Source organism: Pan paniscus, chromosome 2 (genome assembly GCF_029289425.2).
Source record: "Pan paniscus chromosome 2, NHGRI_mPanPan1-v2.0_pri, whole genome shotgun sequence".
NCBI classification, from domain to species: Eukaryota; Metazoa; Chordata; class Mammalia; order Primates; family Hominidae; genus Pan; species Pan paniscus.
In genome coordinates, this window is record NC_085926.1 from 181,381,530 (window position 1) to 181,407,295 (window position 25,766).

The following is a 25,766-nucleotide window of genomic DNA, read 5'->3' on the forward strand; positions in this document are numbered from 1 at the left end:
CTGCTTTTGTCATTAAAAAATTAATTTGTAAAATTATTGATTGGCTCTCAGGTCCCACTTTTAAGTTATCACCATCCTCATAAAAATTCAAGTCCCTTGTGCTTGTAGGGCACTTTACAGATGACAAAGCACTGTTATATCCATTATATTTTGTAATATCCATTTTACAGATGACATGTCTCAAATGCATTGGTTCATTCTTATTTGTTGTTCTCTGGAGCTTAGCTTTGAACAAGTTCAACCTCCTAGCTCCCTTCCCTGTCTACTGGACTCCTTATAGGGTCAAGTTCTTGGTGCCCATGGGTTGATCGATTAATGGGGGGAGAGGAAAGGGGAGGCTGAGGGGGCAGAACCCGGTGGGGGTAGGGGAGGCCTTCTGAAGGCAGGTCCTGGTGAGAGTAGGGACAGGACAGACCTGACTGGGGAGGGATGGCAGGAGCTGTGGGGAGTGGGGCTATGGGGCCTGAAGGTTGATGGTGGGGCAGGACTGGTTCTAAGAGTGGACCAAGGTGACCTAGGCTCTGGACTTTACTCCAGAGCATTCCAGGGAACACATCCCTGACTTTTTGGATCAACCTCTATTGCAAAATATTATTTTTCTGTGTCAGATCACATAGGATTGTCAGTTTAAAAAGCATTTTTTAGGCCGGGCGCAGTGGCTCATGCCTGTAATCCCAGCACTTTGGGAGGCCGAGGCATGCAGATCACCTGAGATCGGGAGTTGGAGACCAGCCTGACCAACATGGAGAAACCCTGTCTCTACTAAAAATACAAAATTAGCCAGGCGTGGTGGCACATGCCTGTAATCCCGGCTACTCAGGAGGCTGCAGCAGGAGAATTGCTTGAACCTGGGAGGCGGAGGTTGCGGTTAGCTGATATCGTGCCATTGCACTCTAGCCCGGGCAACAAGAGCAAAACTCCATCTCAAAATAAATAAATAAAATAAATAAATAAATAAATAAGGCATTTCTCCGAGGGTCAATGCTGAAGGGGGCCAGCCCCTCTACACCTGTGGGTATTTCTCGTCAGGTGGGACGAGAAACTGAGAAAAGAAATAAGACATAGATGCAAAGTATAGAGAAAGAACAGTGGGCCCAGGGGACCGGCGCTCAGCATACGGAGGACCCTCACCGGCACCGGTCTCTGAGTTCCCTCAGTATTTATTGATCACTATTTTCACTATCTCAATAAGAGGAATGCAGTAGGAGAACAGGGTGATAGTGGGGAGAAGGTCAGCAAGAAAACATGTGAGCAAAGGAATCTGTGTCACAAATAAGTTCAAGGGGACGTACTGTGCCTGGACATGCACGTAGGCCAGATTTTTGCTTCTCTCCACCCAAACGTCTCAGTGGAGTAAAGAATAATAAAGCAGCATTGCTGCCAACATGTCTCGCCTCCCGCCACAGGGCGGTTTTTCTCCTATCTCAGAACTGAACAAATGTACAATCGGGTTTTATACTGAGACATTCAGTTCCCAGGGGCAGGCAGGAGACAGTGGCCTTCCTCTACCTCAACTGCAAGGGACTTTCCTCTTTTACTAATCCTCCTCAGCACAGACCCTTCACGGGTGTCGGGCTGGGGGACGGTCAGGTCTTTCCCATCCCACGAGGCCATATTTCAGACTATCACATGGGGAGAAACCTTGGACAATACCTGGCTTTCCAGGGCAGAGGTCCCTGCGGCTTTCTGCAGTGCATTGTGCCCCTGGTTTATCGAGACTGGAGAATAGCGATGACTTTTACCGAGCATACTGCCTGTAAACATTTTGTTAAGAAGACACATCCTACACAGCCCTAGATCCCTTAAACCTTGATTCCATACAACACATGTTTTTGTGAGCTTAAGGTTGGGGCAAAGAGGTTGGGGCAGTTACAGATTAACAGCATCTCAGGGCAAAGCAATTTTTCAGGGTACAGGTCAAAATGGAGTTTCTTATGTCTTCCCTTTCTACATAGACACAGTAACAGTCTGATCTCTCTTTTCCCTACACAATGCAAAGTTGCAGAAGGCCTGAATTCTGCCTCAGAACCCCATGTCTGCTGGTCTCAACTGCCAGCAGCTCTGCTCTTTGCATGAGCAACCATGGAAACAGTTGAGAACAAGGCTGCTAACACCTGTTTAGTCGTTGGCAGATTTTCAGTTCAAAGACTAAAAATATGCAACAAAGACCAAGCCTCGTGAGCCCTCAGAACTGGACACCAGAACCCTATCTGGCCCTGTTCACAGAAACATCTATGAGAGCTGAAAGGAAACTCACTTAAATGGTAGCTCCCAGTGCAAAATACCATGATCACCATGCCAGCGTTTGCGTGAGGGGAAGAGGAGAGGAAAATTAAGTAGATATTTCTAGGAACTTAGACTATCTCTGGGAGGCCACATAAGACCTGATAACAGTAGTTGTCTCTATTGGTGATAATGAAACAATTATTATTCATTTTAGGTGCAATAATAGTTTCATGTTTATGTTAAAGAAGAACCCTTATCTTTTAGACATAACTGAAATATTTGCAGATAAAATGAGAAAAGCACTTCACAAATCATATTATGTACATTATGATCTTTTTTTTTTTTTTTGAGACAGAGTTTTGCTTTTGTTGCCCAGGCTGGAGTGCAATGGCATGATCTTGGCTCACCACAGCCTCCGCCTCCCAGGTTCAAGAGGTTCTCCTGACTCAGCCTCCCAAGTAGCTGGGATTATAAACATGTGCCACCACAGCCAGCTAATTTTGTGTTTTTAATAGAGATGAGGTTTCTCTATGTTGATCAGGCTGGTCTCGAACTCCTGACTTCAGGTGATCCACCCACCTTGGCCTCCCAAAGTGTTGGCATTACAGGCGTGAGCCACCACGCCGGGACTATGATCCTATTTTTATAAATAAATAAATAAATAAATATATATATATATATATATATAAAATAAAGTCATAGAGGCCAGGCACAGTGGCTCACACTGTAATTCCCATTCAATTTCAGGGAAGAAAGGGAGAATTACTTTACCCTCTTCACCACTTCCTACCCTCTCCAATTGTGTGTAAGAAATACCTACCTAAAATAGACCAACTTTCTCATTTATAGAGAAAATACTAGAAGGTAACATACAAAATGTTAGCAGTGGTTATAGATAAAGTTATTAATTTTTTTAGAGTTTGTTGTATGACAACTTTACTATACTGAGCATGAACATTATAAACTCAGGAAAAAATACGTAAAATAAACACATTTTTGTGATTTTTAAAGGACACAATGAGAAAATAAAAGGTAAACACTAAAAGAGCACTTACTATAGGCCAGACTCTACATACTAACTGTAAGAGTTACTCAATCCTCACCACAATGCCATGAAAGAGGTATTTATTATCATCCCTGAGGAAACCAGATTCAGAGGAGTAATTTCCTCAGAGACTTACAGTTAATAAAAGATAGAAGCAAAGTTTGGACCAGTCATCTCTGATTCCAAAAATGCATGTTTTTTATACTATTTCAAGCTGCTTCAGGTCACAAAACGTGTGTGGGGGACAAAGGCTTGGCAGATGCCAAACGTCATTTGCACACGTCACTGGGTAGCTCAGATGACCTGATCTGCCCCAACACAGGAAGGAATAGCCAACAAGATGCCAGTTCCTATTCCTGCTTAGTGGCTGTTGATGACCAAAGAAGGAAACCACAGAGGAGAATCAAATCAAGTACTGAAGCTCACATTTGTTAGAAGAAGCATAGATCTTCACTCCACCTGGCAATTCATCCATCCAGCTACCTGTGTATGGATCGAATGTGAATTGAGCATGTATTTCTTTTTTTTAATTTTACTTTAAATTCTGGGATACTCGTGCAGAATGTGCAGGTTTGTCACATAGGTATACATGTGCCATGGTTTGCTGCACATATCAACCCGTCATCTAGGTTTTAAGCCCTGCATGCATTAGGTATTTCTCCTAATACTCTTTCTCCCCTTCCCTTCCACCACCCGACAGGCCCCAGTGTGTGATCTTCCCCTCCCTGTGTCCATGTGTTCTCATTGTTCAACTCCCACTTATGAGTGAGAACATGCGGTGTTTGGTTTTCTGTTCCTGTGTTAGTTTGCTGAGGATGATGGCTTCCAGCTTCATCCATGTCCCTGCAAAGGACATGAACTCATCCTTTTTTATGGCTGCAAGCATCTATTAATATTATGTAGGAGGCTCCCAACTAGTGCTGGGTGTACAGAGGTGAGCAGAGACAAAGCGCCTGCGCTCATTGAAGCCGACAGACCAGTGGAGGCAGCAGACGCTAACCAAATAATACAACACGGAGTGTGGAAGGACGCTTGAGATAAATGCTATGGACCAGAGTCCAGGGACTCCATTGCCTGAAACGAAGGACAGTCCTACGCCCACCCCTTCAATCTTCCACAATCTGGCTGTCAGTCATCACCAGGACCCTCCCTTTCAGAACCCTAGCCACAATCGCACCCATCTCCTCACCTCCTCCAAGCAGTCCTGGAGCTGCCCTGTTGCAGTGCCTTTCCACGCTCCTGCCATCTCTCGGCCTGAGCTGCCTTTCCTCATCATCACCATCTGTTATGATCCCACGCGCCTCACCCAGACAAGCCCGACTCCAGAGCCCAACTTTTTAAGGAAAGACTCAGGATAGCTCACCCCATTTTCAACAGAGAAATCCCCCTGTAAGTTTACCTCAAGAAGAAGGAAGACATAAATATTATAGCCATGACTCTATCCACACAGGGCTGTTTTCTTTCTTTTTTTAAATTTAATTTAATTTTTTTTTTTTGAGATGGAGTCTCTCTCTTGTTGCCCAGGCTGGAATACAGTGGCACGATCTCGGCTCATTGCATCTTCTGCCTCCCAGGTTCAAGTGATTCTCCTGCCTCAGCCTCCCAAGCAGCTGGGACTACAGGGGCACGCCACCACACCTGGCTGATTTTTTTGTATTTTAGTACAGATGGGGTTTCACCATGTTGGCCATTCTGGTCTCGAACTCCTAACCTCAAGTGATCTGCCCACCTCGGCCTCCCAAAGTGCTGGGATTACAGGCATGAGCCACCATGCCCGGCCAGGGCTATTTTCTTGATTCAGAGTTATTACATCTGGGATCAATGGATCGATCCAGAAAGTCTGTGAACCCCTACAATAGTATGTGAACATTTGCACATGTGGCATTTTTCTGGGAACTTAGTTGGCAGGGGACAGGTGAGTTACTCCCTGGTATCCTTCCACCTAAGTACAAAACCAACACAAGAGAGAGAGCTAAGTCAAAAGATCCAGCGAGGAAGAGAGCCAGAGTCCTGACTAGACTGTGCTTGGAACCCCACCTCTGGACATTTAAAATTCTGGGTCAATAATTGTTTAAGGGCTGGGCACAATGGCTTAAGCTTATAATCCCAGCACTTTGGGAGGCCAAGGTAGGAGAATCGATTGAGCCCAGGATTTCAAGACCAGCCTGAGCAACATAGTGAGACCTCGTCTTTACAAAAAATGTAAAAATTAGCCTGTTGTGGTGTCGCATGCCTATAGTCCCAGCTACTTGGGAAGCTGAGGAGGGAGGATTGCTTGAGCCTGGGAGTTCAAGTTTGCAGTGAGCCATGATCACACCACTGTACTCTAGCCTGGGTGACAGAGCAAGACTCTGTCTCTAAAAAACTAAAAATAAAAAGGAAAAGAAGAATTGTAGAGAAATCCTACCTATTCATGAAGTTCATTCTTAAAAGCTACTTCTTCCTTGACGGCTTCTCCTATTCCCCAACATGGAATCCCTCCCTCCTCTGTGCTCCACTGGGCACCTTGCTTTCCCCTTTTGTGGAGCACCCAGAGTACTAAGGTCAGTTGAGACAAGCATCTCAAAGCAGCTTCTAGGTCATACTTGGGTATTTATTTCTAGCAGCATCTAGCACAAAGTCTGGAAAAAGAAGAGAAAGAGGGACAGAGGAAGGACATATTTATCACTTAGTATGCACCAAGATCTGTGCTAGACACATTCCCGGTCATTATTTCACTTAGCAAATAAATTTTATTTTTTAACAAGTGTATTTTATTTAACAGGTAAAAAAGGGAAGGTGTTAGAATTAGCATTTGTATAAAGGAGCAAATAGAGAATTCAAAGAGCGATGCAAGTTCACACTGCTAGGAGGCAGTACAGTTGATGCTCCAGTCAGCATCGTGGTGCCTTTGTAACTTGTTGCATTGTTGAGCTAACAAAATGCCAGGAGAGTCTGAAGAGGCTTTATGAGGACAGAGGCAGGTGGGGGATCTCCAAGTTGCCTAAGTTCCTCCAAAATATACTTCAATAAACACTTTTAGTGTGAGGGGTGTAGGGCAACATCACATGATCCCAACCAATGGCTGGGAAACTGATGATGTGCAGGGCAATCATGGGAACCAGAAATGGGTTTCTTTTAAATATGCTTTTGCTTCTTCACATTCAAGATTATTCAAGACTTCAGGGTAAATTTTCTGTCTCGGCCTGTCCCGATGACACATGAACTTGTTTGTCAGAGCTGAGAGATGACAGATAATGGCAAAAGACAGCCAGCTTCCTGTTTGGGGGGACATGTGAGCAAAAGGTTGCAGCCAGCCACCTGACTCTCAAATGAGGAGACTAAAAATACAATCAAAGAAACCACTTGAGACGTGGCTGCAGTTCCCATAAGAAGTGTCTGCCTCCAAGAGAAAGCACTGCCTGTTCCTCATCTCCACTGCCCCTCCTCTGCTTCCCCATGATGTTCTCCAAAATCTGAGGTCCTAGGGGACTTCACCCATGTGACTCCATGTCTCCCTCAAGGTGCCTTCAAATCCACTTCAGAATCACTGAAGTCCTATTTTAGTCCACATCAGCAATTCTGTTGACCATGGTGTCCAAGTGGCTTTGGCGTTATTGCAAAGGGTCTATAAAGACATTGATATTCTTACCTTCAGCTCCGACAAATCAGCATGTGTGAAGGTGTGATGAGATTAATAACATTTAAATTTATTTCAAAGTATTTCTGAATTCATTGTAATTTTTGTTGTTGTTTTTTGAGACAGAGTCTCATGCTGTCACCCAGGCTGGAGTGCATGGTGTGATCTCAACTCAATGCAACCTTCACCTCCCGGGTTCAAGTGATTCTCGTGCCTCAGCCTCCCGAGTAGCTGGGATTACAGGCTCGCACCACCACGCCCAGCTAATTTTTATATAATATTTTTAGTAGACACAGGGTTTTGCCATGTTGGCCAGGCTGGTCTCGAACTCCTGGCTTCAAGTGATCTGCCTGCCTTGGCTTCCCAAAGTGCTGGGATTATAGGTGTGAGCCACTGTGCCCAGACAATTGTAAATTTTTTGTCAAAACTTTTCTTCTCCAGCAATAGACGCTAAAAGTAAAGTTCCTCTCCTGTGAGGTCTGTGTTGGTGTTTAAAAGGGGTCTTCATGCTAAAAATTTGTGAATTACCATTGATTCTAATCTTCCATCCTCACCTCTCTTCCCCTCTCCCGGGCGATTCTCCAGCTCCAATCCCGTGGCAGTATGTCTCACAGTCCCCCAGGAGGGACATTCTCTGCTCCCTCTAGCCACTCCTTTCAGTCCTTGCTCTAGACTTGGCTGAGAAACCTGCTGGTTCCTGGAAGCCTCATGGAGTGGGCAGAAAGGGAAGGAACTAAGACCTGCAAAAGACCTGCTCACTAAGGCAGGGCAGGTGTTGGGGGACTGAGGCAACCGTGGAAGTGGACTGGGGAAAAGACCAGCAGTGTGGCAAGCTTAGTCAAGATTCAATCAGCAAACAGCCCCTGAGTTTCCAGAGAAGACGGTGGTGGCCCCAGCAGGCTAGCAGGGCACAACAGGCAATACATGTGACCCACATATTCAAGGGGCAAGTGGCATGGCTGGGGCTCAGTGATTCAGCCCAGCGATGAGGTAAGGACCAGGGAGAAACACTGTTGTAAAGATTAAGTAGAATGATTGCATCTCGGACACGATTGATGCTCAGGGTGTGGTTTGTGTGTGTGTGCGTAGGGCACAGGAGCAGGAATGGAAGCAGAAGACAAGTGCTGAGAAGCAGCCCCATGAACACAGGCAGCTGCAATAGGTGGGGTGGTGGGTAGAGAAGGCTGAAACAAGTCCACTTCCAGGTTCTCTCTGCCTGGAATACTTTTCTCCCAATCCTACTGCCACCATCCTATGAGGTCCAATTCAATGTCCCCTCCTTTCTGCCTTGGGCTCTACTTGGTTTGCCCAATGGCCTGGAGGCTCACTGAGAATCTTTCAGGGATAGTGGAGGGAAGTGGATATATGGAGTTGGAAGTTCTGGGTTTACTTGAAACTTCCATCCATAGCTCCACCACTTGATGAGCTGAACACTCTCTCTCTCTCAGCTAGTTTTCTCATCTGGAAAGTGCTAAGAACATAAAACTCACCTCGCAGGCTCACAGTGAGGGTTCTACCTAGCCTGCTCGCCCACAAAGACATGGTCAACATCAAATGGGATATGTAGGGGACAAAATTGCTGCAAAAATGTGATCTGTACTCCACATTTTTAATCTTTATATTCTCCTGACAGCTTCTCACAAAACACCTTGCACTTAGAACATGCTTAGTAATTTGTGGTAGTTAGGGAGCAGTTAAAGTCAGAATCTGGTAGCGATATGGATTTTCATTACAATTAAAAACCCCACACCCCACTTCCTGTATTTTACAACCTATAGGCAGCAACCGAGCACAGGCTTACTCAGGGAAGGGGTGATAGAGCAGGCAAAAGAAGATAATTCTTGGCTTTTGAGTTTCTAAATAGACTTTCAGAACTTAAACTAGAGAAGTGCTTTTGAAAGAAATACCAGTTAGTGGTAAGAACCTAGCCCTTCCAGCCTCAAAAGCCAGAGTCCTAAAGAGTCTGGGTACAAAGTTTATACCAAAACAGGAGACGTGAGAGAATGGATGACAAAGCAAGAGTCAGCTTTTCCCACCCTGGAGGCAATAAAGATTCCCAGGCAAGGAAGAGGGACAAGAAAGAGACTGTCTAACAACAGAGTGAGAAGCAGGGGTGGGTTCCCCAGATGATGCCTTGCTTCCCATCCCAGGCCAAATCTCCAGAGTGAGGGGGATGCTAAACGTCCCTTATAGGTTGTGAATCTGAGAACAAAAGAACATGTGCCTTGATCGCCGAGAGCTGAAAGCAGAAAAGCAGCAGTCCGGTATGGCAGCAGCAGATGAGATGAGAGTGTATTGTTTCCAGACAAAGGGGCCCTGTGGCAGTTGCTCCACATCCCCTGTAGCTCTGGATTTGTAAAGGAGAGGGAATGGAAGTGTCTTGTGTCTTGAGAGGGGCACAGATGTAGCTGAGAGGATTGCCAGACCTGAAGAGGCTTTGCAAACAGGACAGAGAGAATGCAAAGTGACCTGCAAGGACCGATGACCAGAATCAGGTAGGACTGGGGACTTGTTGATGTCAGTGAGAAAGGAATGAAAAATCAGAGAGAGACTGATGGGAACACAGGTGCTCCAGTGGGTGCCACATGGACCAATAATGCAAATGACCATGGTAAGCCCAGGACAGATGCCTCTTTTTTCAATGCCCTGGCACTGTATAAATGTTTCCTGGAACTATATAAGCAACCCGAATCCTGAATTGATTAAACTTTCCTGTGTCACTACCTATGATTTCTGCCACTGGTAGAATGAGAACTCAGGATAGAAATTAAGTTCAATGATAGAAAAATAACAGGTTTGGACGACCACAGTGCTCATGCCTGTAATTCCAGCACTTTGGGAGGCTGAGGCAGGAGGATTGCTTGAGGCAAGGAGTTCGAGACCAGCCTGGGCAACAGAGCGAGACTTTGTCTCTAAAAAAAAATAATAATAATAATAAAAAGCCAGGCATAGTGGTGCATGGCTATATTCCCAGCTACTTGAAAGGCCAAGGTAGGAAAATCTCTTGAGCCTGGGAGTTCAAGGCTGCAGTGAGCTATGATTGTGCCACTGCACTCCAGCCTAGGTGACACACCAAAACCCTGTCTCAAAAAAAAAAAAAAAAAACAAGAAAACAGAAAAATAATAGGTTAAATCACATTCTTTTTGGCACACTTGAGTTTGTAGCCTAAGATTCAGACCCTCTATACTAGTTAGGACTCAAAAAGAACAATATGAAATTCAAACGCAGGCAAAACTAACCCATGGCAACAGATGCTAGAGCAGTAATTAGCGTGGGAAAGGACTGGCTAGGGAGGCTGTGAAGGAGAGTTCTGGGATGCCAGGGCTGTTGTCAATGTTGATCTGACTGGTGGTTGCATGGTGAAATACACATGTGAAAAATCATCAAGCTGGAAGCACTTTAAGAAGTGTACATTTTACTAAATGCAAGTTATACCTAAAAATAAAAGCATAAACAATTGAGATCAAACACCGAGAAATATAAAGACAAAAGAGATGTTAAATGGCCAGCAGCAGACTCATTCTGGGGATGCTTGGTGGTGAAGGAGGCCAGCTCCTCCACACCTGTGGGCATTTCTCATCAGGTGGGACAAGAGACTGAGAAAAGAAATAAGACACAGAGACAAAGTATAGAGAGAGAGCAGTGGGCCCAGGGGACCAGCGCTCAGCATACGGAGGACCCGCGCCGACACTGGTCTCTGAGTTTCCTTAGTATTTATTGATCACTATCTTTACTATCTCGGTGAGGGGGATGTGGCAGGACTATAGGGTAATGGTGGGGAGAGGGTCAGCAGGAAAACGTGTGAGCAAAGGTCTCTGTGTCATAAATAAGTTTAAGGAAAGGTGCTGTGCCTTGATGTCACGTAGGCCAGATTTATGTTTGAGTTTACACAAACATCTCAGTGTAGTAAAGAGCAATATTGCCACCAGCATGTCTCACCTCCAGCCATAAGGCGGTTTTCTCCTATCTCAGTAAATAGAATGTGCGATCGGGTTTTACACCGAGACATTCCATTTCCAGGGACGAGCAGAAGACAGATGCCTTCCTCTTATCTCAACTGCAAAGAGGCCTTCCTCTTTCATTAACCCTCCTCAGCACAGACCCTTTGCGGGTGTCGGGCTGGGGGACGGTCAGGTCTTTCCCTTCCCATGAGGCCATATCTCAGGCTGTCTCAGTGGGGAGAAACCTTGGACAATACCCAGGCTTTCTTGGGCAGAGGTCCCTGTGACCTTCCGCAGTGCATTCTGTCCCTGGGTACTCTCGAGACTGGAGAATGGCGATGACTTTTACCAAGCATACTGCCTGCAAACACATTTTTAACAAAGCACCTCCTGCACAGCCCTAAATCCATTAAACCTTGAGTCAACACAGCACATGTTGCTGCGGGCACAGGGTTGGGGCTGGGGTTACAGATTAACAGCATCTCAAGGCAGAAAAATTTTTCGTAGTACAGAACAAAATGGAGTTTCTTATGTCTTCTTCATTCCACACACACACAGTAACAGTCTGATCTCTTTCTTTCCCCTACAGGTGGCCCCAGGCATCCAAGGTTCCCCAGAGGGTGCTGGGCCAGTCTTGCCTCCGACACACTCACACAGAGCACTGCTGGTTCTCAGAACATTGCACTGGGCAGTCCTGCCTGAGGACACCCTCCCCAGAGGCCCTAGCTGCCTTCAGGGTGATGGCTTGTTTCAGGCGTCACTCTGGGGCATGGACAGAGCATGTGCAGTGGAGAACACACAGGCTACGCACAGGACCACAGGAGTCAAATCCAGGCTCCCCTCTTACTAGCTGTGAAGACTTAAGCGTTTCCTTAACATTGCTGAATTTTATGCCCCTCATCTATACATTGAGGGTAAAAAGACCTACCTGATTTTTTTTTTTTTTTTTTTTTTTTGAGATGGAGTCTCACTCTGTCGTCCAGGCTGGAGTGCAATGGTGCGATCTCAGCTCACTGCAACCTCTGCCTCCCGGGTTCAAGCGATTCTCCTGCCTCAGCCTCCCAAGTAGCTGGAAGTACAGATGCCCGCCACTACACCTGGCTAATTTTTGTATTTTTAGTAGAGACAGGGGTTTCACCATGTTAGTTAGGCTGGTCTCGAACTCCTGACCTCAGGTGATCCGCCCGCCTCCACCTCCCAAAGCGCTGGGATTACAGGCGTGAGCCACCGTGCCTGGCCAGACTTACGTGACTTTAAACAATGTAGTTCAGGCAAAATAGCTGCTACTGTCTGGGCACGGTGGCTCAGGCCTGTAATCCCAGCACTTTGGGAGGCCAAGCCAGGTGGATCACCTGAGGTCAGGAGTTCGAGACCAGCCTGGCCAACATGGTGAAACCCCGTCTCTAATAAAAATGCAAAAATTAGCTGGGTGTGGTGGCACATTCCTGTAATCCCAGCTACTCAGGAGGCTGAGGCAGGAGAATCGCTTGAACCCAGGAGGCAGAGGTTGCGGTGAGCCGAGATGGTGCCACTGCACTCCAGCCTGGGCAACAGAGCAAGACTCTGTCTCAAAAAAAAAAGATTCTGGTGAATGCTCTGAAAAGGGCCACTGTGGCTGTCATGTGGACCCAGTAGACTAACCCTGATTGCTTAATGCTTACAGTAGCCACACAGCAACACTGGTTGACCAAATTTAAGTGTGAGAGGGAGTGCATCAAATAGTCAACAGGCTGATTTTATGTAGATGATAGCAAGGAAATAATCCAGCTGGTTTTCTTGCCTAGATTGACTGGCTTCTATGGTGTTGAATAGATATAATCTGTGAGTCTCTGTCCATGACAACAGAAATTCATGTGTGTACATAGTATATCATAGTAGGTGCCTGGCACTTCATCAGGCACCTATAAAATGAAGCAATTATTAGTATTAGCCTGTGAAATATTTCCTCCTCTCTTGGCCCACACCATTTCCAAGAGCCAGGATTGGGCTTCTTAGTGTCGCCTGGAAGGAGACCAGGTAATTTCTGTTGGAGTCTTGGGCAGTTTTTTGTTTGTTTGTTTGTTTGTTTGGTTTTTGTTTTGAGATGGAGTCTCACTCTGTCACCAGGCTGGAGTGCAGTGGTGCGATCTCGGCTCACTGTAACTTCCGCCTCCTAGGTTCAATCGATTCCCTTCTGAGTAGCTGGGACTACAGGCGCACGCCACCACACCCAGCTAATTTTTCTATTTTTAGTAGAGACGGGGTTTCACCATGTTGGCCAGGATGGTCTTGATCTCCTGACCCCGTGATCCGCCTGCCTCAACCTCCCAAAGTGCTGGGATTACAGGCGTGAGCCACCGCGCCTGGCTTCTTGAGCAGTTTTTGAGAAGTCCTTACATCCAGCTAGTAATGAACAAGAGTGACACACTCATTAGTGCATTTATTCACATATTCATGTATTCCACCAATATTCATAGCATGCCCGCTATGTCCCAGGCATTGGATAAGCCAAGGAGCCAACCCAGGCCATCAAGTCAGACACTGACCACATGGCTGTCTCATCTGCATTAGCCTCATGCGCATTCATCTATTGTAAACAAAGGCAATCCTAGGGAAATAAGCAACACTGGACCTTCACCAATGTCTCCTCTAACTGCCACCATGTCACTGCCCCAGAGGGTTCTGTGGGAGCCCCTCATGGGCTCTTCTCAGGCCCAGGCCAGATGACCAAGCTCCCACTCCAGCATCCCCCTTTTTCCTCACTTTGGCCACGGGACTTAGCCTGGTTTTCTTCTCCTAAGTTGCTGCTTCTAACCAACTGTTATGTACCGTAGGGATCCTTACATCCCAGATCAAATGCAGGGTGAGAATGGTCTCCCTGACCTCACATCTTCTTGCTGCCTGCAGATAAGCTCCCAATCCCTTACTCTTTCATGAGTTGGTTTTTTTTCCCATGAGTTGTTGTTTGTTTTTTTTTCCATAAGTTTTTGGGGTACAGGTGGTATTTGGCTACATTTCATGAGGTGTTTTGTTTTGTTTTAAATGGAGTTTCACTCTGTCGCCCAGGCTGGAGTGCAGTGGCGCAATCTCAGATCACTGCAACCTCCCCCTTCCAGGTTCAAGAGATTCTCCTGCCTCAGCCTCCTGAGTAGCTGGGATTACAGGTGCCCACCACCACACCTGGCTAATTTTTTGTATGTTTAGTAGAGACGGGGTTTCATCATGTTGGCCAGGCTGGTCTGGAACTCCTGACATCAGGTGATGCACCCGCCTCAGCCTCCCAAAGTGCTGAGATTACAGGTGTGAGCCACTGTGCCCGGCCTCATGAGTTTTTAATAATAAAAATGAAAGTAACAAACATGGCAAACTTCTCAAACAACATGGCAGTGCCGTGATTGAGAAATCATTCTCCTTCAAGATGGAAAAATTTTGCCAAGTCCTTACAGCCATTGTCCCAGGTCCATAGTTTGGGGCTGGCTTGCTTACCTACGACTCAGAAGCCTGAAGGTCCAGTTAAGGAAAGGGAGGCCCTTGGCTTCTCTAGAGCCCCTACTGGGTGGCATTCATTTCAAAGATCCCACCTCATGTGAGAACAGGTCCCTTAGGCCTTTCCTCTTAGATGCTTCTCTTACTTTTACCTTTCCAAAAACTAGTTGGGGAAAATGTGTTTCTCCTCATGATTGGCCAATGCATTACGGCCAGATGATTGCAAAGTTCTTCTAGTGGGCAGATCAATCAGTACCTGCCACACCCAAAGTTTCCTCCTAAAAGAAACTGTCCTGTTTCATGGCATCGCTGATTGGTCTGTAAACCCAAGGCACCCACGCTGTAAACTGGCCAGCAGCTCATGACGTTGCCTGGCCTGGTAGGAAAAGCTCTTCCCAAACAGTGATAGAGCTGACTGGCTTGGTCATCGGATTGTCTCTTCCTGGACCAGGAAATTCTGGGAGAGAAGCAATTGGTGGGTAACAGGAAGACACTAAGAGCATCTGAGTCACACCAATGGTGTGAAAATTAAGAAGTGTTTATTACTGGGTGGGGCGGGGAGCACTGAGATAATCTGATTCCTGTTCATTTCAGTCCCACAGAGGTGGTACTGACTTCTGCAGATGTTCTAAAAGGACCAGATAAAATGCCATCACTGGCACACTTTTCTCTACCTATAACCCCAAGTTAATTAAAATAAAGCACTGATTCATTTCATCATTCTAATCATGTATTGTATGAACATGATAAAAAAAAACTTTTGGCTGGGCATGGTGGTTCACACCTGTAATCCCAGCACTTTGGGAGGCCAAGGCAGGTGGATCACAAGGTCAGGAGTTCAAGACCAGCCTGACCAACATGGTGAAACCCCGTCTCTACTAAAAATACAAAAATTAGCCAGGCATGGTGGTGCACACCTGTAATCCCAGCTACTCGGGAGTCTGAGGCAGGAGAATCACTTGAACCCGGGAGGCGGAGGTTGCAGTGAGCCGAGATTGTGCCACTGCACTCCAGCCTGGGCAACAGAGTGAGACTCTCTAAAAACACACACACACACACACACACACACACACACACTTTTAAACATGGTCTCTTACAATCCTAACCCGGGGAGGAAAAATTTAGGAATGCCTTAGGGAAATGTTCTCATAGCTCAATGTCAGCCCCATTTATCCAAGGCACGAACTATCCAAAGTAAAGTAAAAACCACAACTGATGGGAAGACACGTCCATTCCTGGAAATATGCTGTACTTTGAAAACATCATCTCATCTAACCTCATAATAGCTTTCCCTGGAAGGTGGGATGTTTATCAGCCTAATTTTACAAATGAAAAATCTGAATCTCAGAAAATTTAAGTAACTGGTCCACAGCCACATAGCAAATAAGTGACTGACCCAGGGTTTAAACCCAGGTCTGCTTGCCCGTGTTCTTTCTACTCTGCCACTCTGCCTTATAAGAGATCATTAGCAATAACTGGACATGTTTCACATCTAATGTGACCCCAACAATATTATGCTGCCATTGAGAAGAACAAGGTAGTTTCCACACGCAGACCTGCGGCAATGCCCAAAATAGAATGTGAAGTAAAACTAGTAAGATGCGAAACAGGATGTATAGTGTGCCTATGTTGTGTTAGAAAAAACGGAAGCCTGAGTGGGAGTGATATGCATATAGAGACTGCTATATGCATGGAATATGAAGAACAGCAGGACACTGCAAACAGGCAGTGTCATTGCTTCCCTTCCGGATTTCTGAATTTGGAATGGGAGTATGTTTTATCCATTCAAAAGAATAAATAATTTTTTGCCGGGTGTGGTGGCTCATGCCTGTAATCCCAGCACTTTGGGAGGCCGAGGCGGGCGGATCACCTGAGGTTGGGAGGCCGAGACCAGCCTGGCCAACATGGTGAAACCCCCTCTCTACTAAAAATACAAAAAAAAATTAGCCGGGCGTGGTGGCACATGCCTGTAATCCCAGCTACTTGGGAGGCTGAGGCAGGAGAAGTGCTTGAACCCAGAAGGCAGAGGTTGCGGTGAACCAAGATTGAGCCATTGTACTCCAGCCTGGGCAACAAGAGCAAAACTCCATCTCAAATAAATAAATAAATAAATAAATAAATAAATAATTTTTACAAACCACAAAGTTATTTCAACAACCTATAAACTTCTGTCCCTTATGATGCCGTGAAGCCTGAATATGACCCCAGTTTTCTCTGTCTGAGACTTCATAGCAAGTAACCCAGAGTCAACAGAAATCAGTGGGTTAAATAGATATTTGGAAGCCCACAGCAATCTTCTCTTATTTTCTTAAGAATTGACACTTATAAGGAAACTGAGTACAATTGCTTCAGAAAGAAACTTGCTAATTTCTGCCTAGAAAGTAAAAGATATTTGGGATTTTTTGAGGCAAGGGATTACCGGAATAGGGAAATCAACAACAAATAAAGCTCACTCTGTCTCTGCACCATGTCTGTCCTCTCCCACTGTTCTCATTAAAACTAACATCTCTATGGAAGTTCATCACTTGAGAGAAAATTAAAAATGAGGCAAGGGGTGGGGGGAATGGAGAAAAATAATTTATGCCAAGTGATTCTAAGTATATTAAAGTTGGCCGGGCACGATGGCTCATGCCTGTAATCCCAGCACTTTGGGAGGCTGAGGCAGATGGATCACTTGAGGTCAGGAGTTCAAGACCAACCTGGCCAATATGGTGAAACCCCATCTCTACTAAAAATACAAAAATCATCTGGGCATGATGGCATGCACCTGTAGTCCCAGCTACTTGGGAGGCTAGGGCAGGAGAATCACTTAAACCCGGGAAGCAGAGGTTGCAGGGGGCCAAGATGGTGCCATTGCATTCCAGCCTGGGCGTCACAGTGAGACTCTCTCTAAAAAAAAAACAAAACAAAAACAAACCAAAAAAAAAGGATATTAAAGTTGTAAACATAACAAGACTAAATGAAATTGAATAAGGATATGATCAAGCAAGGGAAAGGCTAAAAATGCACACCAAAGACAAAAGTCTTCCAGGAAATGATCAATAGCTATGACTAAGTACTAGTTTTAAACTTTTGTACATTAAAAAAGCTATATTTTAAAATGATGAGTCAAGTGACTATCAGGAAAATATCTGAAACATACATTACAAAAGATTATAGTCTTTACTATTTAAAAAGTTTTTATAGCTCTTTTGAAAAGCCACCCAAAACTGAAAGGAGAACAGAAAACAGAAACATAAACACCACCCTCGATGAAACCAGGAGACATCAGTAACCCCAAACCACAGAAGAGCCACTGGCTCCAATTAAGCTTCTGCAAGTTGTACTTATTGTTCTTGGAGTCAGGACCCATGCCTAGGTTCTAGGCACAAAGCTCCCCTGGCTTCAACTTATTAAGGAGTCAATGTCCTATCTCACTCCCTCTGAGAAATTTTGCAAAAGAGCATCTTCTAACTTTCAAGTAAGCACAAGCCCAGCTAGGGGTGTGCGTGTGTGTGTGTGTTTGTGTGCGTGTGTGTGAGTGTGTGTCCATGTCCCAGGTACAGGCCTGGGAGCTAGACCAGGTCTGGCCTCTGGAGAATTACTGCATTCACCTGCTTCAGAGAAGAGCACTGAGCCAGTTTGTTCACACACCTGGAAGAGGTTAGCAGCCTCCAGGACCCGCTGGACATTCTGCTTGGTGATCAGCGCCTTGCTGGTGTACGTGTAGTCCAGCAGAGTGTGCATGGTCTCAGCATCAACCCCTTTAATAATGATCCTTTTCTCATACTTTTCCTTTAAATCGTTGCAGAACATGGCCCTGGAAGAGAAATGTGTGAATGTGAATCGTGCCGAGACCCTTGGTTCCAGGCCTAAAGAGATCCCCTTTCAGACTCATCAGGCCCTCACAGAACAGGGGGTTTCCCAAGGTCAGGTCCTGGGCTGGTGGCTCTCTGTTCTCCAGCACCCCCTACGCATTAGACATTTCATCAGTACTTACCGAGCTGAACTGAACTGCCCTGCTCCTCCATGCCCGATTGTGATCTCCGAAGTCAGTCCCAGATCTATTTTATTGGCTTTTATTGGCTCAAAGTGCAGGAGATTCATCTGAGGGCATTGTGGAATCCCCAAGCTTCATCTTTTCTCTTCCCCCCAGCACCCAAACAGGGCTTCTGACTCTCACACTAGCTCTTGTCTGGCCTGGAGCCTGGCCCCACATTCTGGCCTGGCCAGCTGAGGCCCAGATACCTGCCAGAAGCGCAAGTGGCTCTTGTAGCTGCCTCTCACCCCAGCAGCTGAACCCAATGTCCGCAGGTTCCCAGATGCAGCTGGAGCCTTGAATTCCCTCATTTCAGGACTCTCTTGCCTCTGGATTCTGCCCTTCCTGCTCCCTCCCCACAACTGGACTTCCAGATATTTAGCCGCCATCTTGGCAGCAGGGGAAGAGGATAGAAAGGATGTAGGTTTTATCGTAGCATTGGATGGACCAGGATTTGAACACCAGCTCCACCAACCCAGGAGTTGGACAGGTCATTTAATCTCCATGACCTTCAGTTTTCTCATCTGAAATGGGGATTTTAATAGCTATTTTTTAAGTTTATTGTAAGGATTAGGACCCAAAGGACTATAAATCATTCTACCATACACATGCACGTGTATGTTCATTGCAGCACTATTCGCAATAGCAAAGGCATAGAATCAACCCAAATGCCCACCAGTGGTAGACTGGATAAAGAAAATGTGGTACATAAACACCATGGAATACTACGCAGCCATAAAAAAGAAGGAGATCATATCCTTTGAGGGACATGGAAGGAGCTGGGGGCCATTATCCTTAGCAAACTAACACAAGAACAGAAAACCAAATATCTCATGTTCTTACTTATAAGCGGGAGCTAAATGATGAGAACGCATGGACACATAGAGGGAAACAACACACACTGAGGCCTACCGGAGGGTAGAGGGTGGGAAGAGGGAGAGGATCAGGAAAAATAACTAATGAGTACTAGGCTTAACACTTGGGTGATTAAATAATCTGTACAACAACTCCCCATGACATAAGTTTACCTATATAACAAACCTAAATACCCCTGAACTTAAAAAAAAGTTTAAAAAAGAGAGATATAGAGATTTTTTTTTTACCCCATGCCAGGCCCCATGCCAAGCCCATAAGAATTTATCATGCTTCTTGGACTTTGACATTTAAACTGTTGGTCCTTCCCAGGGAATGTGTGAGCAATTTTATTTATTTTTAAAATGCATGTAACTGAACCATGCTCTGAAAACATTTCTGGAATTTTGGAAACTTAAATGGTACCTAAAATATAGCAAGAATGCATGAATTAAAAGTAGGTGGGGAACCGGGGGTGGGGGCTCATGCTTGTAATCCCAGCACTTTGGAAGGCCAAGGCGGGTGCATCACTTGAGGTCAAGACCAGTCTGGCCAACATGGTGAAACTCCATCTCTACAACAATACAAAAACTAGCCAGTCGTGTCTAATCTCTTGAACCCAGGAGGCGGAAGTTGCAGTGAGCTGAGATTGCGCCACTGCACTCCAGTTTGGGCAACAGGGCAAGACCCCATCTCAAAAAAAAAAAAAAGAAAGGAAACGCTAACCCCGCAGTGTGACTCCATTTGGAAATAGGGGTTTTAGGAGGTAATTAAGAAAAATGAGGTCATAGGGCTGAGGTCCTAATCGGATGGGATTGATGTTCTTATAAGAAGAGGAACAGAGACCAGAATTCTCTTGCACGTGCTGCCCCGTGTGAGGACTCAGCGAGAAGGTGGCCATCTGCAAGCCAGGAAGGGGACTTCACCAGAACCCACCCATGCTAGCACTCCAATCTCGGACTTTCAGCATCCGGAACTGTGAGAAAATACATGTATGTTGGTTAATCCATCCAGTCAATGGTGTTTTGTTATGGCAACCCAAGCTGAAAAGGCACATTTTGGTACTGAGAAGTGGGGCGCTGCTGTCACAAATACCGAAAAAATGCGAAAACAGCTTTGGAACTGAGTCATGAGTGGAGGTTAGAGGAGTTTTGAGGTAAAAGCTAGAAAAAGTCTAGATTGCCACGAATAGGATGTTGGCAGAAATATGGGCATTAAAGATCATTCTGGTGAAGTCTCCAATGGAAATGAGGAACACGTATTGGAAACTGGAGGGAAAGTGATCCTTGTTATAAAGTGGCAAAGAAAGGACTAAACTGTGTTCTGCTGTTTTGCAAGAGGTGGAACTTGCAAACAATGAAATTGGATATTTAGCTGCGGATACATCTGAGCAAAGCGTAGAAGAAGCAGCTTTGTTCCTCCTACTGCATGTAGTAAAATGAAAGAGGAGAGGGGTGAATTAGAAAAAGAATGTTTAGGCAAAAGGGAACCAAAAATTAAAGAGTTGGAAAATTCTCAGTCTACCCATTCTGAGAAAAATGAGGGAGCATGTTCTGAAGAGAACACCAAAAATGTGGCTGGACTATCATTTAAGAAAATGCTTATGGAATTATAGGAACAGAAAGAAACACTGCCAGTTTGAACTGAAGGGGAAGAGACAAGACAATTGAAGGAAGGCTGTCAGACTTCTTGGATTTGACGGTAAAAAACAATGAGGTACTCAGCTGTGAACATGCATTTTTTTTTTTTTTTTTTTGAGACAGAGTCTCACTCTGTCACCTAGGCTGGAGTACAGAGGTGCCATCTCGGCTCACTGCAACCTCTGCCTCCCAAGTTCAAGTGATTCTCCTGCCTTAGCCTCTGGAGTAGCTGGAATTATAGGCACTCGCCACCACGCCTGGCTAATTTTTGTATTTTTAGTAGACATGGGGGGTTTCGCCATGTTGGCCAGGCTGGTCTCAAACTCCTGACGTCAGGTGATCCACCTACCTTGGCCTCCCAAAGCACTGGGATTACAGGCGTGAGACACTGCACCCAGCCCTCACTATTCTTCCAGAAGAGGGAAAAATTACCCTAAGGGTGATTCAGAGATAATCAGGACCACTGCCTTGGTTCAAGAAGCCAGACAGCCTCCATCAGACACCTGGGAGTCGGGGGAGGGGTTGTTGGGAGGACTCACACCTACAGCCATGGAGGTGACACTGCCACCTCAGTGGGACAGAAGGGAAGACAATCAAACCAAAAAGGATTATTCTGAAGCCTTGAAATCTAATGGAATTTATCTCGCTAGATTTTGGACTTTCTTGGGACACATCACTTGTTCCTTCTTTCTGTTCTTTTTTTGTCTTTGTTTTTTTTTCTTTTTTTGAGACGGAGTCTCACTCTGTCTCCCAGGCTGGAGTGCAGTGGCACAATCTTGGCTCACTGCAAGCTCCGCCTCCCAGGTTCACGCCATTCTCCTCCAGCCTCCCAAGTAGCTGGAACTACAGGCTCCTGCCACCACGCCTGGCTAAATTTTTGTATTTTTAGTAGAGACGGGGTTTCACCATGTTAGCCAGGATGGTCTCAATCTCCTGACCTTGTGATCTGCCCGCCTCTGCCTCCCAAAGTGCTGGGATTACAGGCGTGAGCCACCGCGCCCAGCCCCATCTTTCATATTTCTCCCTTTTGGAATGGGAATGTCTATCCCACACTTGTCCCATTATTGTATTTTGGAAGCATACATCTTGCCTTTTTCCACAGGTTCACAGCTGGTGAGGAATTTTGCTTTAGGATGAATTATACATCAAGTCTCACCCATATGTGATTTAGATGATATTCAGACCATAATCTGGACTTCAGAGTTGATGCCGGAATAAATTAAGACTTGGGAAGCTGTTGGGATATAATGAATGTATTTTGCATATAAGAAGGACATGAATTTGGGGGCCAAGTATGGAATGTCATGGATTGAATTGTGTCCCCCACAAAATTCATATGTTGAAAACCTAACCCCTAATGTGAATGTATTAGGAGATAAGATTTTTAGGAGGTAATTAAAGTGAAATGAGATCATAAGGGTGGATCTCAATTTGATAGGATTCGTGTCCTTATAAGAACAGAAAGAGAGATTCCACACCCACCCCACCACTCCTGCTCACGCACCGAGGAAAGGCCATGTGAGGACACAGTGAGAAGGTGGCCGTCTGCAAGCCAGGAAGGGAGCCCTCACCAGAAACCAGATCATGCTAGCAACTTGACGCTAGACTTCCAGACTCTATAGAAGTGTGAGGAAATAAACATTTCTGTTGTTTAAGCCACATAGTCCATAGTATTTTGTTATGGCAGCCCAAGCTGACTAATACTGGCAGTCTGTATCCACCCCAGACCCTTGTAGTTCACAAACTAGCAAGGGCATTGATGCCCAAATAGCAGTCTACAAGGGGCCATAAGAGACTTACAAAGTGCTGTGGAGGCCAAGAATGGCTACTCATAGAGAAGGAAAATTCTGAAATGTGAAGATTATGGATAGGATTTCTAGGTAACAAGCACAGTGAGTAAAGCCATAAAGATGCAAGGGCATGAGGCATGAAGAGAAACTAGCAAACATGTGATTCAGTTGGAGCTCAGGGGACAGGAGAGGGATGAAACAATGGTCTGGAAAGATAACCTGGATCCTGCTTGTGGAGGGCACTGAAGGCAGGATAGGGAGTTAGGTTTTCACTCAGTGAGCAATGGTGAGCCGTTGAAGGTTGATGAGCAAAGCCAGGACTCAAAGAGAATATTTTAAGTACATGTGTTCTCACTTTTGTTTGCAGGTGATGGGTGCCACTAGAGTCAAGTATCAGATGAACCCATAAAGAGCTGGGAGGCTTGTGACAATGTGAAAGCCTTTTCTCAGAAAATGTACTAATTAAGGCAGTAGCCACACCGCTAGGGAACATCTCCAAACATTAGTCACTGGACTTTCTAAGCTACAGACACATGAACAGGTTAGGGAGCCGTTATCTCCCAGCCAAGTCACTGAAATGCAAAGGCCCTGGGTGGAGCTCTGGTGATGTAATTCCAAACGCTCGGACTTCCATCTCAACACGGAGGGGATTACACCTCTAAGTCCTGCCCCTCCTCTCTATCCCACACCTCCTATTTATCTCTGGAAATCAATCAACAGTTCTTTCCTTCCTTCTTTCCTTCCTTCCTTCCTTCCTTCCCTCTTTCTTTCTTCTTTCTTTCTCTCTTTTTCTTTCTTTGTTTCTTCCTTTCTTCCTTTCTTTGTTTCTTTCTCTTCCTTCTTTTCCTGGTCTCAAGTGACCCTCTTCCCTCAGGCTCCCCAGTAGCTAGGACTATAGGCACCCACACCCAACTATTTTTTTTTTTTTTAATTTTTGTAGAGACAAGGTCTCACTCTGTTGCCCAGGCTGGTGGTGAACTCTGGGGCTCAAGAGATCCTCCTTCCTCAGCCTCCCAAAGTGCCAAGATTACAGGCATGAGCCTCCGTGCCTGGCCACTCATCCATTTCTTTACCCCTTTTCCTAATCTGCAAAACAAAGGTAACTGTTTATGGCTTCCCAGAAACATTCAAAAGTCAAAAGACTTCCAGAGAGAGAAAGGGAGAGAGACAGAGATACAGAAAATCACTAGACACTTGACTTGCTGACTTTTTGGACCTTTTGTTTTAGTCAAGGTGATCGTCCCCCCTCTTACCTTCCGCCTCCGTCCTTCCCCCTCTGTCCTTGTTGTTTTAATCAATGGTAACCCTCCTAACCTTTCCTTCCCTCCCCTCTTCTCTTTTCCCTCAGCTGGCCTCTTTCTCCTCACAAGAATATGGTAACAAGAAAGAAAGAGCGAAGGTGAATTCCGGGGCCTCTGTAAAGTGAAGAAATCCCCGCCCAGAGCTGGGGGAGCCGTGATGATATCAGAGCAGGTGACCAATTTACAGACCAGTTTCCTCAGCCACAAACCCTCTTGACCAGCAGCACAGAGCTGTCTGCAGAACCGTAATCACCAGCCTTTAAAAGTAATGTCATATAGGGCTTGCCTCGCTGCCTCCTGATTTTATAAAGAATCTGCTCTCAGAGACAGCCTATGATTTCTTCTCAGCTCAGCATATCTTCCCTGGAGGAGTTGGAAGATCACTCTCTAAGCCTCCCTTTGTTGGAGTGTCCAGAGCAAGGCTGCCCAATAGAAATGTAATGTGAGTCATCTACAGCATTTTACAGTTTCTAGTCACCACATTTTTTGTTTGTTTGTTTGTTTTTTGAGACAGAGTCTCACTCTGTTGCCCAGGCTGGAGTGCAGCGGCACGACCACAGCTCATTGCAGTCTCCATCTCCAGGGCTCAAGTGATCCTCCTGTCTCAGCCTCCCAAGTGGCTCGGACTAGAGGCATGAACCACCATGTCTGGCTAATTTTGCAATGTTTGTAGAAATGGGGTTTCACCATGTTGCCCAGGCTGGTCTCAAACTCCTGGGCTCAGGCGATCCACCCACCTCGGTCTCCCAAAGTGAAGGATTACAGGCATGAGCCCCACCATGCCCAGCTCCCATTTTTAAAAAGTAAAAAGAAAAAAATAAAAGTCAACTTTAATAACATATCTTATTTAACCCAAAATATACCTGAAATATCATTTCAACACGTAAGAAATATTTTAAAATGACTAATGCGATAACTTACATTCTTTTTCTCATACTGTGTCTTCAAAGACCATCATATATATGTATGTATATATGTATATATATGTATGCATATATACGTGTATATATATATATATATATTTTTTTTTTTTTTTGAGACAGAGTCTCTCTCTGTTGCCCAGGCTGGAGTGCAGTGGCACAATATCGGCTCACTGCAGCCTCAGCCTCCCGGATTCAAGCGATTCTCCTGCCTCAGCCTCTTGAGTAGCTGGGACTACAGGCTCATGCCACCACGCCTGGCTAATTTTTGTATTTTTAGTAGAGACGGGGTTTTACTATGTTGGTCAGGCTGGTCTCGAACTCCTGACCTTGTGATCTGCCCGCCTCAGCCTCCCAAAGTGCTGGGATTACAGGCGTGAGCCAACGTGCCCAGCCTCATGCGTATTTTATACTTAAAGCATCTCAGTGCAGACTAGGCACAATTCAAATGCCCAACAGCCAATGTGGCTAGTAGCTACCATATTAGACAGTGCAGCTCTTGCCATCAGTCCTGAACTCAGGTGTTGGGGTCACCCAGACCTACAGTCATCTCAGGAGGCAAAGCAAATTTCACCCTCGTGAATGTCATATAAATAAATATATGGGAAACAGGAAATTCAGCAGGACAGGGTGGGCACTAATTATGGGGTCAAATAAGCTTCCTATAACTGAGGCAACACATCTCTAGAGACCCACCAACATGACATTTAGAAATGTTACTTCACCCGGACTGTGACTTGAAGATTAGTGAGAGGTTAATTTGGTTGAATGTGTATAATCAAGTCTAAAGGAGGGATGTTCCAATGGTCTAAGTTAATGCTTTGCACTCCAAGGAGCTCCTAAATGAAGTCAATGTGTTTCCCATGTGACATATTATTGGGCTCTCTAGGGTCAACTGGACTCTTAATTGGGCTGTCACTGCTAGCCACGGCTTCCGAATTCTTTTTG

General features: G+C 45.5%; 1 protein-coding gene across 1 annotated transcript in view; it reads right to left on the minus strand.

Annotated features, from left to right (window-relative positions):
• KLHL6 (kelch like family member 6) overlaps window positions 1-25,766 on the minus strand; it is a 64,639-nt gene that overhangs the window by 18,871 nt on the left and 20,002 nt on the right. The window contains exon 2 of the mRNA XM_003831990.5: window positions 17,931-18,096. Within this exon, the coding sequence (XP_003832038.1) occupies window positions 17,931-18,096 (166 nt within the window). The remainder of the gene's footprint in view (window positions 1-17,930; window positions 18,097-25,766) is intronic.